At 48.9% G+C, this 15,210-nt stretch overlaps 1 protein-coding gene across 2 annotated transcripts in view; it reads left to right on the forward strand.

Annotated features, from left to right (window-relative positions):
• Nucleotides 1-302: 302 nt before the first annotated feature.
• The window catches only part of ETS1 (ETS proto-oncogene 1, transcription factor), a gene marked incomplete at its 5' end in the record, with an annotated part of 75,125 nt that continues 60,217 nt past the window's right edge, over nt 303-15,210 (forward strand). Inside the window, 3 exons of one of the 2 annotated variants that reach the window (XM_082009882.1) lie at nt 303-1,591; nt 8,076-8,158; nt 10,179-10,323. In XM_082009882.1, the coding sequence (XP_081866008.1) occupies nt 1,546-1,591; nt 8,076-8,158; nt 10,179-10,323 (274 nt within the window). Of the gene's footprint in view, nt 1,592-8,075; nt 8,159-10,178; nt 10,324-15,210 lie in introns of those variants that run through there. The other variant, XM_082009883.1, reaches the window with a different exon arrangement.

Consider the following 15,210-nt stretch of genomic DNA (forward strand, 5'->3'; position numbering starts at 1 on the left):
TACGTAGATGTACATGCTGCATTTTTTTACTGTGAGGATGCTGCAAACTTCCCTGTAAACCAGCCACTTCTGTAAATATCCTGGCAAGCAGACTATTACGGCATCAGTGCATTGAGGCAGCAAGGGCTGAGTCTCATGGCTGTGTCCTCTTTTTTGCTGTTACGTTACACTTTGCTATTAAGATTTCTAGGGAAAATCACAGCAGCTGTTCCCAGCTTCCCATTTGGCCCATAAGCAAAATGTCCTAGAACAGCACATATATAACCTTTGGTGCCTGGGCTTCGCCCCGCTCCTGGGGCTGCTGGCGGGGGCTCAGCCGGAGGGGTGGCTCAGGAAGGCGGCGTGATGGGGATCTGTGCTGGAGCTGGAGAGGATTTTCAGCCTGGAGCCCTCTCCTGGAGGAAAAGGCAGTTTTGCTGCCTGGAGAGTGAGAACAGGAGAGGCAGGATGGGCACGTCCTCCTGCATCCAGGATCTGGGGCTTCGGAGGTCCCTGGCCAGGCTGCCGGGGCAGGCGGGTGCGGCAGGAGAGGGCAGCCCCCGGTCCTGCTCTCCCAGAGCGCAGCGGGTAATTTGCACCGAGGTTTTTGGAGTGAGCCCGCTGCAACCCGTCTTTCTGCCGCCCTCCCTTTTCCTGCCCAGCCTGGAACGCGCTCGCCTGCCCTTCTGCTCCCCGCAGCCACCCCCTCCCCAGAGAGCCCCGGCCTCCTTCAGCACCTGCGTTAAAAGCAATCTTTGGGGTGATGCAGGTTGGGACCGTCGGCCCCTCTCAGAGGAGGGGGCTGAACCAGTGGCTCCCAGTGCTGCCCGAGCGTCTCCCAGTGCTGCCCGAGCGTCTCCCCTCTCTGCTGCCTTGTATAAGGGGAGATTGCTTCAGCCTTTATGCTTTTAAGAGCAAGCAGAGCCGCTATCATGGCTTTTTTCTTTTTTTTTTTTGCTTGCCTGGTACCAGAGGCACGTGGTAAGGGGTTTTAGGGTATGCGACCAGGCTGGACCCTTCCCGGAGCTGGCGATACCCTGGGATGTGCATGGGAGCAGGAAAGGCAGAGGTGCCCACGGGACCTTTGAGGAGGAAACAGCAGTTTCTGCCATTAGGCACCTCCAGACAGAGGCTGCAGCCGAGCTGAGATTTGGGGATCGGGGCTGGAAAAACCTCACCCTGGCTGTCCTCCGCGTGTCTTTTTTTTTTTTTTTCAGTTGCCGTGCAAGAAAAAGCTCCACCTCACAGCTCTGCTTCGCACCCGCCAAGCGCGCTGAAGCCCTTGGGTCGCTTTACAGGACGCGGGAACAGCGCGGACCCAAAGGCCACCACCGCAGCCCGTCACCCCGCACCGAGGGGGCTGGCAGTGGGGCTGCCCCCCCACGACCACCTCCAAGGAAGGTTATTTTTCTTTCCCACCGGCGTGACATCTGCCAGAGGTGGTTTTTGCCGCGGCTGGTGCGGCTGCCGGAGCGTGAGTGGCGTGGAGCTCGCCTTTCCCACCGCCCTGGATGCGGGGCTGACCACTCCCCCTCCCTTTGAATAGGCGGCCCTGCTGCAAACACTATGGTATTTCCATCCTCTCCAGCTCCAGCGCAGAGGATAGCACCAGGTAGCTGGAGAGAGATCGGAGACAAGTGTGGGAAGCCGTGGAGGACATAAGCTTTTCCCCTGGTCTTTCAGCTAAGTAGTAAGTGGCGGTGGGGAGAGAGTCTCTTTAAACTCTCTTGTGGGTTGTAGGTACCTGTGTTCATTTTCAGGACATCTAAGATTTGTTTTGCCAGCGATTTATTTTTACTCTCTCCATTTCCAGTTTCGCCCAGTAACCGATTAATGTGTTTGCTAACAGTACTGCAGGACCTTATATAAATGTCTGAGCTGATGCTTCCCTTTAGAAATCCCTCTTTTTTTTAATATAAATTATATGAATTGTATATGTAGCTTTAGGAGAACATTATTATTTTCCTCATCTAGCTAGAAGGCTGCGCCTTGGCATTATTACAGTGGATTAAATTTGCAGTTTTATGTTTTGAGTTGCATTTTGGTTTGGATGGGGGTTGGTTTGTTTTCGTTGCGAGGCAGGGGGAGAGGCGAAGTGTCTGGGGTCGGATGCTCGCTCGGATCCCTCCAGCCCTGTGCAGAGACAGACGGACAAGAGGCAGAGCCCCTCAGGCCAGGGCTGATTCCTGTCTTTGGAGGGGTGCTTGTAAGGGCTTCGCTGCTGCACCTCTGCCTGTTTTCAATAGCAATGCCATCCCCCAAAGGGCAGAAAGTGCCACAGGTGCCAGCATTTGCTTTTGGGAGGGATTGGAGCCCCGAGTGTGACGGCCGCAGGGATGTGCTGCCGTGCCGCTGCCATTCTTTGGGAAGGGCACAATCCTGCACCCCTCACCCAGCCAAAAAGAGCCAGCAGGAGTTATGAGTCCCCAAGGAGCAGAGCCAAGACCTTCCCCCTTCCCATTCATCTCTAAATCATTGCTTTGCATGTGGCCACTCATTTGGTATTACAGTTACCATCAACTTCCCATCCTGTGCTGTCAACTGACACCTTTGGGGGCTGTGGGCTGGGTCCAGAGCGGTTTCCTGCTTACAGGCTGTTCATGCCACCTCTAATTTGGCTGGTTTTTAAGCTCACCCCTCTGCTTGTGGCGTAAACAATTTTCTGGCAAGCCAGATTTTTTGGGCTACCCAGACGTTTTTGCCTTGGGCAGCAGGGAACGGCACCGCTCACCCAGGGGCTGGGCTTTTTGTGGAAGCCCGGCGTGCGCTTTGTGCGTTGGGACGTCACTGCTGAGCTTTGGGGTACCACGTGCCTCTCCAAATCAGAAAACACCCCGGTGCTACTTACCTCTTTACATGTCTGGCAAGTTGGGGCACAGAGAAACGAAAGGCAACCTCGCTTTCTGAAGCGTTTGGATACCTCATGAAGAGGGACGCTTGGTGGGGTTTGGGGCTGGCTGGTCCCAAGCGTCCTGCTGCGGGTCGTACAGGGAGTCTGGGGCAAAACACAGGCTTACAGCTGGGCCGTCAGTCCTTGACCAAATCCCCTTTGCCACGGGGCAGATCGGGTTCTCCGAGACAGGGAACGCCTGCTCCTTGCAGGGCCAGATCCTTCCCTGGTGCAGGGGATCCCTCGCTGAACTGCGAGAAACTCATCCTTTTCTTTCCCCTTTTGCTTTGCCCCAGCTGAGGATCTGGCCCGTGACGTTGTGCTGTAAGTCTACTGTTTCGGGGGGGACACGGACATTCGTGAGTGAAATAACAGATGACCTAATTAACCCCCCGCACCCATTCACATCTTCCTGCAATTGCAAGTAGCTGCAAGGATCCAAGAGAGAGCAGCACGATTTAATGGCAACAACCTCTCTGGTTTAGTATCCCACCTAAACCCCCGTCCTGGCCATGACCTGCGATGTCCGCTGGCTGCGGATCGGGTGCTGCTGTTGACGGCGGCATTATTTTAGCTTAATTATAAACTAGCAGCTGAGTAGCAGACAAATGAGCAGGGTAAAGGCGAAGTGGAAAGCAGAAAGCGGTTACTACCAAGCACAGAGAACAAGGGCTCGTGGGCACGTGTGTGTGAGACTGGTCCAAACCCGAGCTGCCCCGGCACTACCTTGCAAGCGCTGTCATCCATCCCAGCTAGAGTTTGTCCAGCCAAACGGGGAGGCTCTTGAGGTACCGTCGTATCTCTTTCAGATCTGACAGCCACTGGGAAAAGAAAGGGCACAGCATTAAAGCAGAAAGTGATGTGCTGACAGGCAGACCCCCTGTTAGCTGCATCGTTCCCAGAAACGGCGCGGACAACCTTCTTACGGCAACGCTAATCCGACCGCAGTCGCCGGCGCGTAGTTAAGATAGTGGCTCGGGGGCTCAGATACCCAGCCTCTCACCCTCACTTTCTCTGTATGACCTTATCCCAGTCGTTTAATCTCTTGCAGAGTTTACTGAGGGTGCAGAAGAGCAATTGCTACGTTGCTCTATTTGCCATAGCATCGTTATTTACTGCCCGGCTTCCCGTCAGTAAATCAGGTGTTATCTTTGAGAACGCTGCAAAGTTTTGCAATCGTAACAAATGTGGGATCCCCTGATACGAAACGGAGACAGGAGGTGGCCGAGCTGTTAAAAATCATGGTTTGTAAACAGGCAGCAAGAGAAGCATGCTCATTTCTATTGCTTGCATCCCTGCGTTAGGGATGCTCCTTTTATTTTAAGCTGGTGCCAGGGTTTGATAAATTGAATGAGGTTTTTAACATGCCAACAGATCAACAAACACTCTTTCCCCTGAGAATTGAATTGGCGAGCGGCCTGGAAAGTGCCAGGATTTGAAGGGTTAAAGCCTTGCGGAAGAATGTCATTTCCACGAGCTATTTTCCCCACCCCCTCAAAGATGATAAATTATTACTTGATGCAAAAATAAAATGGCTATCACCAAGCAGCTTTGGGTCAGCGAGCTGCCAGCGCAGCAGCCCATGGAGGATGGGCGCGTTGAAGGTGTTGCTTCTCATTTTTAAAGTCTTCATTCACGTTCTTGAAGTCAGAAATATTTTGATGGGGTTGCTGATGCTGCCCCATCCTCCCAGCTCCCCATCTAACCCGACGGAAAGGGAATGTTGTTGGTTTATTGGGATGGAGAAAAAATATTACCCAAATAGGTAAATAGCTGCATTGTAAAGGGTCTTCATACATCCAATAGACAAAGTTTGATTTCTTTTAACATAATTTTTTAACTCCTTCCTAATTTCTGCATGTGTGTTAATCACAAGGACAAATGACTTTTCCCTTTTTAAACTAGGCTTGGTAATTGGGTTAAAAAAACATCTCTTGTAAAAGAGGAGGGATGGATGTTGAAATGAAATTAAAATTTTAATTTAGTTTAGAAATGACCCAAGAGTCTAATAGCTTTGGCTGGTACTTGATCAAGTCCCAAAATAAATGCTGTTTCTCCCACACATGTTTTCACAATAAGACAGGAATAATAAGAGCAAACAATAAGACTGAAGTCAAGCTGTTAAGTCATTAAGGATTTTACCAAATGGCTCTGATTCCCCTCTATTTATTAACAGCTCTCAGCAAGCTGTGGATCTTGATTATCTTGGTGTAAATCTGCGGTGATTTCCTTAATATTGGCCAAGTTACCTGCCACGAAGAGCACTATCATTGAATTTAGCTCAGCTGCAAGCTCCGGAGCAGTCATTAAAGCTATCTAACAGCATCCAAGGGGAGGAGAGGAACTATTTAGGCTCTTATTAGAGGAAGCTAAAGAGAAGAAAAAGATCGCTCAAACATCAGGGAAACTTGCTGACAGTGAGAGATGTATTGGGCTGTGAAGTAGTTTCCTATGGGAAGTGGTGGAAGTTCTGTTAAAATTAGCTCGGACAAAGCACACCAGAGCTCTCTTTCTGCTGTCATCTTGCCTTCCGTCGCTGGCCTTGCATACCTGTTTTTCCAGAGCACAATTATTTTGTCCACAGAATCTGCTCGCCTGCCTTTATCGAGCAGTGCTCGCCTTCCAGGTCCCTTTCGCAGCCTAAAGCCCACGTCTCTCTGTCATTTAACCATTATCACCCTCAAAATCTGCATCGGGTTGGGGGGCTGATGTGACTTGCATTTAAGTTGGACTTGCCTTGAACAGGGAGGGATGGTTGCTGAGGTCGCACTGACCCCCACTGCGCTTTTTAACAGTACAGCTTGCAGGGGAAGAAAAACCAAAAAGCAAACTGTCCTTGCTATAAATCTATTGGAGCTGCTGTCTAGGGATGATAATTCCCCTTTCCCAGTCCGGGGCCGGGAGGGGGTTGCTGGTGCTGCTTTACACCTCTGGCAATCTTATTGATATTCTTGGTTGCATGAAGCCTTGTCCTGGGTGTCAGGATGGGTTTAGTGCTTCTCCTGTGACCGAAGCACATGCTGCTTCGAGCATCAACGTGAGGTACTTTGCTGGAAGGTTCAGCTGGCAACGGCATCCTGAGGAAGATGCAAACGACATTCAGCGAGGCATGAAAATAGTTCTCGAGAACCGGTGTGACTTAGGTGACTTGATCAAAGGAAATAAAAAAACCCCAACCAAACCCTGACTGCCTATTGCACAAGCTGCAAAGCAGGAAAAAGGGCTGCTCGTGGCAACTGCTGTTTTAACTGCTATTTTAATGCTGTAAGTCCTTACCCTCGGACACACGTGTGTCATTGAAATAGGTGAATCCGGCTGGAGATTCCTCTGTCTCCATTTTGCAGTGCCTCTCTTGCTTTGGGACGGTTTGGCAGCATGAGTCTTTAGAGCAAGAGGGAGATCAGATGCATTTACATGAGGTGGCTTACACTCGTTTAAGGTTAGGATCAGGGGTCGGCTGTGATGGACTGGGACTGAGCACCTCGCCCTTCATTAGCTGGGTGGCAGAAACGAGCCGCGTGCGCCTTCGCTTTACCTAGCTGCGGGCTGACCCAGCTGCCGAGAGCTTCAGGCAAGCGTGTTTTAACGCCTAGTTAGACCAGGCTGGTAGGGCGTGCAGGATGCTGAGATTAGTTAAGGCTTCTCGGCCGCAGTAACTTGCAGTACGTGTGTTTTGGGGTTCCTCTAAGCGCAAAGAGAAATAGCCTCGTCGTTCACCACGTAGGTAGTTTACAGTTTTGTGAATTAAAGAGAGAAGTTTTTTTTTTTTAAAAAAAAAATACTGGTATTAGAGCAAAAGTTAGTAATAACAAGCAGGAAATGATGATAATTTAATACGCATACACATGCAGGTGTTTCGCATTTGGCCATTAGTCACAGAGCGCGGTGGGAGACGCTCTCGGGAGTCCCTGTTGCTGGAGCGGTGAGTGAGGCTCAGCTGAAGCAGGCTCTGCCCTTTGCCTGGATGTTTGCTACCCGCTGGCTGGCCCCCGGCCCCAGCGGAGCCCCCGGCCCCGGGAGCAGGGACGGAGCGGAGGGGAGGCTGGCAGCGGGTCCCAGTGCCTCCGGGAGCCGCTCGTGGGCGCAGCGCGGAAGCGGAGGCTGAAGGTGGTTGCGCTGGCTCTGTCTGGAAGACGACTCGGACAAGGGTTTGCATCTGCAGCGGTTACAGCTGGTAGCACGGGAGGTCTGCAGGACTCAAAGGGGAGAAATTTCCGAGGAGCTGGAGCTGCTGTGTCCTCAGAGAGGTTAAAGCAGTGGCAGCTCTTCCATCTCGCGGGCTATGCCGTGATGAAAATAGCCGTTCCCCTTGGCTCCAAGTCATATCCTGCCTGAGTGAGCCCTTCTGAGCCCAGGCTACTCCCCCTTTACTCTTTCCTCCTTCAAGTCATATTCCCCAAATCACAGAAAGTGCATTGGCCCTGCATTTTCCACTGTGCATTTAAAGGAGAGGGGGAAAACCATCGACATAGTAGAAAACAGAGCCAGATTGCAGCTCCTTCCCCTCAGCTACACGAATGCGCTAATCGATGATTAAAAATCGCATCTAATAGCAGCACTGGTAGAAGGACTTGCTCAGAGGAGTACATCCCGTGCTAGGAATGACATGTGAAACTGTGATGTGCTCCTGAGATGAATGATTGCTGCGCTGCTAATTATTCAGGAATATGAACCTGGGTCTCGGCAACGCAAAGGAGAGCTTTAGCAGAGGGAGTGTAAGCTAATGCAGGGAAACCAGAAGATAATCTCTTAAAAACAGAGGAGTTCTTTGTGAAACGGATTGTTTTTGACGGAACTTTTACAGGAAAGGTGTTGAGCTCAATAAACTGGCTGCTGTTTTTTTTTTTTTTGTCAAAAGAAAAAAATTGGCAACAATTTCCCACCGATTCTACAGCAAAGGAAATATGATCTCATCTTCCCTCAGAGTAGCTCCATCAGCTTCCAGGTGATAATTCATTCACCATTGTCAGGCTCTCATCAGTTTACAGTAATGGATCCATGTGTTTGCATTGTTGATACAACATCTAATCACAATATCTGCTAGTAATACAGATATTTTTCCTCTTAAGTTTTCCAGCTTAAACTCATTAAGACGATAGTCTGGTCCTAGCTTTGTATGGCTGTGAGAAAGCACAGGTTTAGCTGATGCTACCGATTTTTCTGTTTTCTGCAGCAGGGCATCTAACGTCCACCTCCGTTTCTGCAGGCGCCTCTGAGATGATGAGTTACTATATGGACGCAACCATCGGCAACACAGCCCCTTACCCTTTGCCTCGCCCTGCGGTGATGGTAAGAAAGGAGTTTGGGTTATTTTTCTATCCCTAGCAGTGGGTTTTCTCATTGGTTGCTGTGACTTTGCCAACATATTCACTGACACGGCTTGGTGTCGACGGCTAAATCGTTCCAAGGTTTCACGTAGTTCAGAGCAGCATCCAAACGTGTTTACTCAGAGCTTATCCGAACCTCTCGAGCTTGCAGACCTCAACTGGAAATAGGATCGCTGCATCGGATTTCCTGCGCTTGTGTTTGGAGGAGGATTGTTAGGGTAACCATTGTCCCGGTGCCTCCGCTCCCCGTGCTGACCTTCACCTGCCGTGGATGGATGCAGTGGGATCAGCACAAAGCAGACCAGGCTTTGGAAAAGGTTCAGTTGGTTTGGCTGGAGTTTTTGGACAACTTTGGTGCTCCCTCTCCCGAGCCAGCTCCTTTCCGTCTGTGCAGCTGATGGGTGGTTATGTATAACGTATATCAGAGTGTGATTGTGGGCATGCCTGTGCCGACTGCCGGCAGCTATGGCACAGGTCTGACCGTGCTTCGACCCTTCTTTAGAGAAATCACATTAATAAATGTTTGCCCAAAGAAATGTTGGTCAGTGTTAAAGGTTCTAGACAAGGTCAGATGAAAGCTGTCACTCTGAGCTGAGACACCAGGCTTGCTAGAAAGCAAAATTGTCACCAAATTAGGAGGAAAAGACCACTCCGACACATGAAATATTTCTAACGCAGCTCGATATTATCCTTTAAATGGTTCCAAGCACACATTTGGCTTTTAAATATTGATTGGAAATGATGAAAAATGATTTCCCTACAGGGAAATAACAACAACAACAATTAAAAAATAAACATCCTGAATTTATTCATACGTATGTATATGTTATCCTCTTACATAGACATATACACGTATATATACCATATATATTTTATGGTATATATGTTTATACATATATGTTTATATGGTAAATATATATACTTATATATAAGGTATATACATATAGATACACTATATGTAGACATACTTATAAATATATCTGTATAAATAGGTATGTATAAAATAAAATTAAAATTATATTCTGGGATTATTCCCATATACCTATATATGCTTGTATATATAATACATATATTTAGTTTATAAAGCATAAATATAACTTTATATACAATAAAACATACATGTGGAATATATAATGAAAGTTACAACCTAGGATTACGTACGTGTGGGTATATACATGCCTATATCACACATATAATCAATACATATATATACATATATAATGCATTATGTGTAAGCATATAATAACGCAGCATATTATGTAATATATAAGTAATACTACATAAGTATAATCATACATAAGCTTATATAAATATACACGTGTGTAGATAATTCATGTGTGCATACTACATATGGATATACGCCTGTATGTATACACATACATGGTCATGGACATATAAATATAAATGTAAAACCGAAATAAACATATAAACATAAGTATAGTCACGAATAATATCAATAAAAATAGGAATATGAACGTAAATACGACGGCTTGCCCCAGCTCCTGCCCGTGTGGGGCCGGGCTCCCCCATAGTGCCAGGACTGCGACCCGGGCAGGGCTGTGGCCTCCCCACCCCCTCATTGGCCCCTCACATTTTTGGGGGACGGTGGAGCCTCCGGCCTCACACTGCCAAAAAATAACAGCCCCGGCTGGAGGGGCTGAAACCTGCCCCCTCTCATGGAGGGTGTCCTCCCCACGGCCAGCCGTGAGGAGAGACCCCTCCCCGCCGCCATCTTGCTGAGCACAGCCTCACTGTGGGCCTTCATTGTTTTTCCTCGTTTTTGTTTGAAAAAGGGCCTCTTTGGCCTCATCATGATGCCCCTCAGCCAGGTGAGTTTCAATGGCATCGTTTCTCCTGAGCAAACTCTGCCGTCTCGGGGCTTTGTGCCTGAATTTGGTGGGGGAAAGGTGCACTGCCACCTTGCACAGGGCGGCCATTTCGGGGTCCCCCTCCTCTGACGCTTTTCCCTCTCCTGCTCCCAGAAGCAAGGTGCCGCCGGCCCCTGTGAGGATCCCTGGGTGACCTGTGGTTTTCAGTCCGCCTGCTGCCAGCCGAGGACATGCTGCCCGCTCTGGGACGAGCCTGCCACGCAAGAAGTGCCCACCGGCCTGGAGCACTACAGCACGGGTAGGACACCATTTTGAGGATGGGTCTGTGAGATGGCATGGCGCCTTTCTCCCCTGTGCCGTGGGGCTTGGCAGCACGCTTGGATAAAAAGACGAGGCTTAAAGCCCCGCCATGCTCTTGTTAGTTGTCCAGCATGTCTCCTTCCTCCTATATTTGCTTTCTGCTCCAGTCGTGACTTAATTTATCGGGGTGTTTTGCCCTTAATGCAGCCATAGAGCACCTACCACAGCATCACCTGGTTGATACCTGCCTTGCTGGCCCTCAAGGGTCTCCCTTGGTGGAGATGGGATGAGAAAGCAGATAAAAACCTTGAAGCTGCCTCATTTAACTATTCCTTCTTCCCTGCCAGGGCACGGTGCCTGGCTGGGAGAACCCCTCTCCTCTTTTGGATGGTGATTTTGATGTCCTGTGTGCACCTCCCTTGCATTTAGGGACTGCAGCCCTGGTTACTACTCCCTGGGGTCTGGACAGATATGGGGGTCTCTGGGAGGATACTGTGGGCAAGGTGGACCTGCCAACTTGCTGGTTGCATCTTCAGCATTTCTCATAGCATTTGCAGGACTGATGTCCTCGCTGGTGGCTTTGGAAAGGCAATGTGGCCTCCATGGAAGGGTTGCAAGGAGCTGGAGACTTCTGAGTTTTAATTCCACTGTGGTAGTAACTTTGGGTCTCTTGTAGCTCATCACCTTGCTCTTTGGGAGGGTGGTGGTAAGGTCTTCAGGCAACCACAACTGGAGACGTATGGTCACGTTGTGCTGTCAGGGCTGTGTGGTTGCAATGTGCGGCACAGCTAAAGCAATTCACTGACTTGGATGAGACAATCATCTTCTCTAACACATTCATAATTTGAAAGTCGTTACAGAATCGCTGGTGACTAATTCTTGCCCCTCACATTGTTCAATCCGTGAATCTTCAAGCTGAGCTTGCTTTCTGGGCTGCTTCTTGTATAACCAACTGGCAGTGCAGATGTCGGGCCGGCAGCTGGTCCTCTAGCCTGCGGGACGGGTGATGAGGCATCAGCAAGAGCCCAGTTTTGCTGTGGCAGAGGAGAAGGCTCAGGTACACCGTGGCACAGGCCAACTGCAGGAACTAAGCAAAAGAGCTCAAGTTGCACGAATGTGACCTTTGCAAAGGGCCAATATGAAGTTTATGTTTCACTTAAGTCCCACATAAGCCTATCATGAAGCACTTAAATCCCATGTAAGCTTTTGCATGGCATGTGCTGGTCTTCTGTGACTTGTTCCCGGCTCGTTAGTTATGCACATTTTCCCCTTGGGAGGGGAAAAGCCCTGATGTTTAGAGAATTTTGCAGCTAAAGAGTTCAGCAGAACCAGTGACTGTTGCGATCAAATGTACAGTTTGAAATCTCTCCTTGGCAAATATTCAAGCATTTTGATTTTTTTTTTTCCTCCTTCGGTGAGCACTTGTGTGTGAGCAGGAGATGGACGCAGAGCGCTGTGCCTGTGGCTGGAGTAAAACTCTGCTGCCTATTCCCAGACCTTCTTATTTCAGCTATTTGCTCAACTCCTGTGGGTGACCTCTCTCAGCATGATGTCAACTCTGCTCTGATGAAATCTGCCCTTGCAGCATTTGGATTTACTCAAACATTTTGCAAATCTGTGCCTGGAAAGTTTTCTTTGTGTTTTTTTCCCTACCCTCTCCCCTTTTCTGTGAAAGTGCTCTCTCCAGGGACCAACATATCTGCAACCCAGATCTTCATTACCCCATGCTGGGTCTGTGAAATTTCTTGTTGCAGAGACTGGAGCCTGGTTCAAACCTCAGTGAAGCCAGTAAAAAAAAAAAAAAAAAGCTGTCGTTGTCTTCAATAGGTTTTGATCAAACTTTCGGTACATTGGGCTGTGTAGGACAGGCCTTTAATTCTCTTGCAGTACCTAAGAATTACTCTTCAGTTCTTCCTGTTGCAATGCAAGGTACTCCTTCTCTGATTTTTTATTTTTTAATACTGCTGTTTCTTCAGTCTAGAGCAGTTTCTAATTTTAAATGAGAGGAAACTCTCATTTGTATATACCGCTAGGAACAGTCTTTCATTTCTCCTTTGTGTTTCGGGTGCACATTAAAACCATTTGTCATCTATTCTTCTGGTGTACTAGAGGCTATTTTGGTTTTCATGGTCTTGATGTTGGTGAAAGAAACAAGTCAACAAAGAAAATGCAAGTGTGAATAGATCCTCTTGCAATAGAAACCCACAACATTTCTAAAAGTTTTAGAACTGCTTGCGTTTAGAGAAGATATTTTGCCTTTGAAGCTTGGGTGAGTTTATTTACATTGTGCTTGAAGTCCGATTAGATTATTTGGTGATATGGATAAAGGAAAGCCTGATGTGGATGTAGCTTGTTGATAAAAACAAGAAGGGAGAGTGGGGGGTTTTTTGTTGTTTCTTTTTATTTAAAAAGCAAAAATTTGGAAATGGTATAGAGTCAGTTTTATTTGTTAGCTTACTACCACAATCTGCAGTGCATATGTTGGGACTATTACTGCCCAGAGAATCAACCTAAACTGGATCCACAGCAAGCAAAGGGCACATCCCAGAGGTGGCAGAAAAAAAATAGCAAGAAGAGAGCTGCTGCCTGTTGCTGAAAACTAGTTCTGCTCCTTGGACAGGTGGGAATAGGAGTGTAAAGGCCATTGCACCTTAGCTGAACCATCTGGCAGCCCAAAATTAAGGGTGCCATGTGTCTGCCCGGAGCGGCAGGGTTGCTGAAAGGATGCTGAAAGCCACACTTAGCACCGTATGTTTAATTCATAAGGTAATAGTATCCTGATGTTACCCTCTGGTAATTTTTTTGGCTGATAAAAGGTTAGGCATAAGACTGGAGTGGAGGAAAAGATTTGAAAGTAGTATTATAATTTCAGCACGGACACAATCCTGGCTGCACTACCTTTTGAGCCAAGGCCACTTTGACAACCCCTTCCACTCTGAACGTGTTTGTTTTCCTTAGTGATAGGGGAGATAAAACTGTTGTTCATGGCAAGCGAGGGATGAAACGACTCTGGCTGAAGAAGTTTCTACAACTGTTGTGCTGAGTTAGCATGCTTGGACTGAAGGAGCTCCCAGCCTTTTGGATGCTGCAGGAGCATTTTGGGGAGTGATCCTGCTCTCACTGAAGCAAATGGGATTGGCTTGGGGATTTACAAAGCAAGAAATTAAATTAAAGCCTTTTCTAGAGGAGAAATTAGAGCTGCGGGTCTGATGCCGCCATGAAAGCAGTCCGGCTGATTTCGGTCAGGCTTCCTGCACCAAGGCACTTTCATGAATAAAAGATAGCAACTTAGGCTCATCCCCAGCACCCAGCACCATTCAGGCCAGTGCTGTGGCAGACCAGCCTTTACCCAATACGTTGCCGATGCTGTCTGGACACATGAGTTTAGTGCCACCTCCCAACCCACAATATTTTGCGTTTATTAGCTTTGGGGGTGGCATGTCCCTAATGCAGCAAACCTGCATCCAACCCCCCAGTGCTTCATGGACATCAGGCCCCTGCAGCCTGGGCCATAGTGGTGTTGTGCTGGGTTTGGCAGGAAAACAAAGCCCTTGTAGCTGGAGCCGTGCATTGCAGCGTGTCGCATTGCCCCACACCCACGCCGAAAAAATAGGGATGCCCTCCCTTCGCCTCCACCTTGCTCACTCTGGATCTTCCTTCAAGCCCAGCTCTCAGCTCAGCCTGGACTGCAGGCAGGGGTCCCATGGGGACTGCCTGCATCCGTGGCCAACTTTCCCTGCTTTTCCCCACGTTGCCCCCTCCTTCGCCAAGAGAGCTGCTCTTTCCCTGGTGGAGATCCCCGGAGGAAAGCTCTTTCTGTGAGCGGTTTCTGGGCTGTCTTCCAGGCCTACGCTCGGACGAAGGGGCTTGGGGAGGAGCGGGGGGGGAAGGTGAAAGCTGACCAGGCTCAGCCCGATGGCTTCTCCAGCTGCAGCACATTTTCCAAGCGAAGCTTTTAAAAAAAAAAAAAAAAAATCTGCATTTTTTTTTCATGTCCTTTTATCCTATTTTTAACTGTGGCCTCCTTCCTTTTCTCAGCCTCCTCCAACACTTCCCCCCTCCCCTGCACTGCTGCTGCCTCCCCCGCACGCTCTCCGCAGAGATGAATGGGCGTCTTTTCACAGGGCACGCACATCTGCTTGCGGCTGCGAGACCTAGCAGGACTTCTCAGGCAGTTCTCCTGGATCGACCAGTCTGTCCTCTCCCTCCTTAATAAATGAGGAATGGGCAAAGGAGGACATGGAGGAAGGTGAAGGGAAACAGAACAGGGGGAGAAAAAAAGGGGTGAGCCACCACGGGGAAGGATGAGCGAGAGTGAGGCAATGGATGCTAATTAATTTCAAGGCTCAACAAAAGCCGTACACAAAATACTGCCTCTGCCCAACCTGCTGCTGTTCGTTCCTTCAGATCCGCAGCCCTCCCTGGCCATTTGCTCCAGGCTGGGGGATGAATGAGCCCTTTCTGCTGGACTCTGCAGTCATCCTCTGGCCTGCGAGGCGGCGCAGCCTCTTGCAAGCGTTGGGCTCTGTTTATAGCCCAGCCGGAATGGCTTTTTCTTTGACCTTTTTACTTTGTGGGAGTCTTTGGGTGTTTCATTGGCTCCAGTTAAAGGCATGTCACACCTACAACACTTGGATGCTTTGGGTTTGTTGAACGACCTGAATAATTTTCTCCATTAAGAGCACTTACTCCAGTCTGTCGGTGGAGAGAAAAGATCCCTCTATGCCTTGTGAATGAATCGCAGAGCCCTGGGCTGCCTGTGGTGTCTTAGGCTCTCCCGGCCCTTTTGCAGGGAGAGCAAAAGGGCCCTGTGAAGGATGCTGCTTTGCTCTTCAGTGGGAGCTGGACTTGGTGCCTGATTTTTGTGGATCCCTGTTGTTTCACA

Source organism: Phaethon aethereus (genome assembly GCF_964289735.1).
Source record: "Phaethon aethereus genome assembly, chromosome: 23".
NCBI lineage: Eukaryota > Metazoa > Chordata > Aves > Phaethontiformes > Phaethontidae > Phaethon > Phaethon aethereus.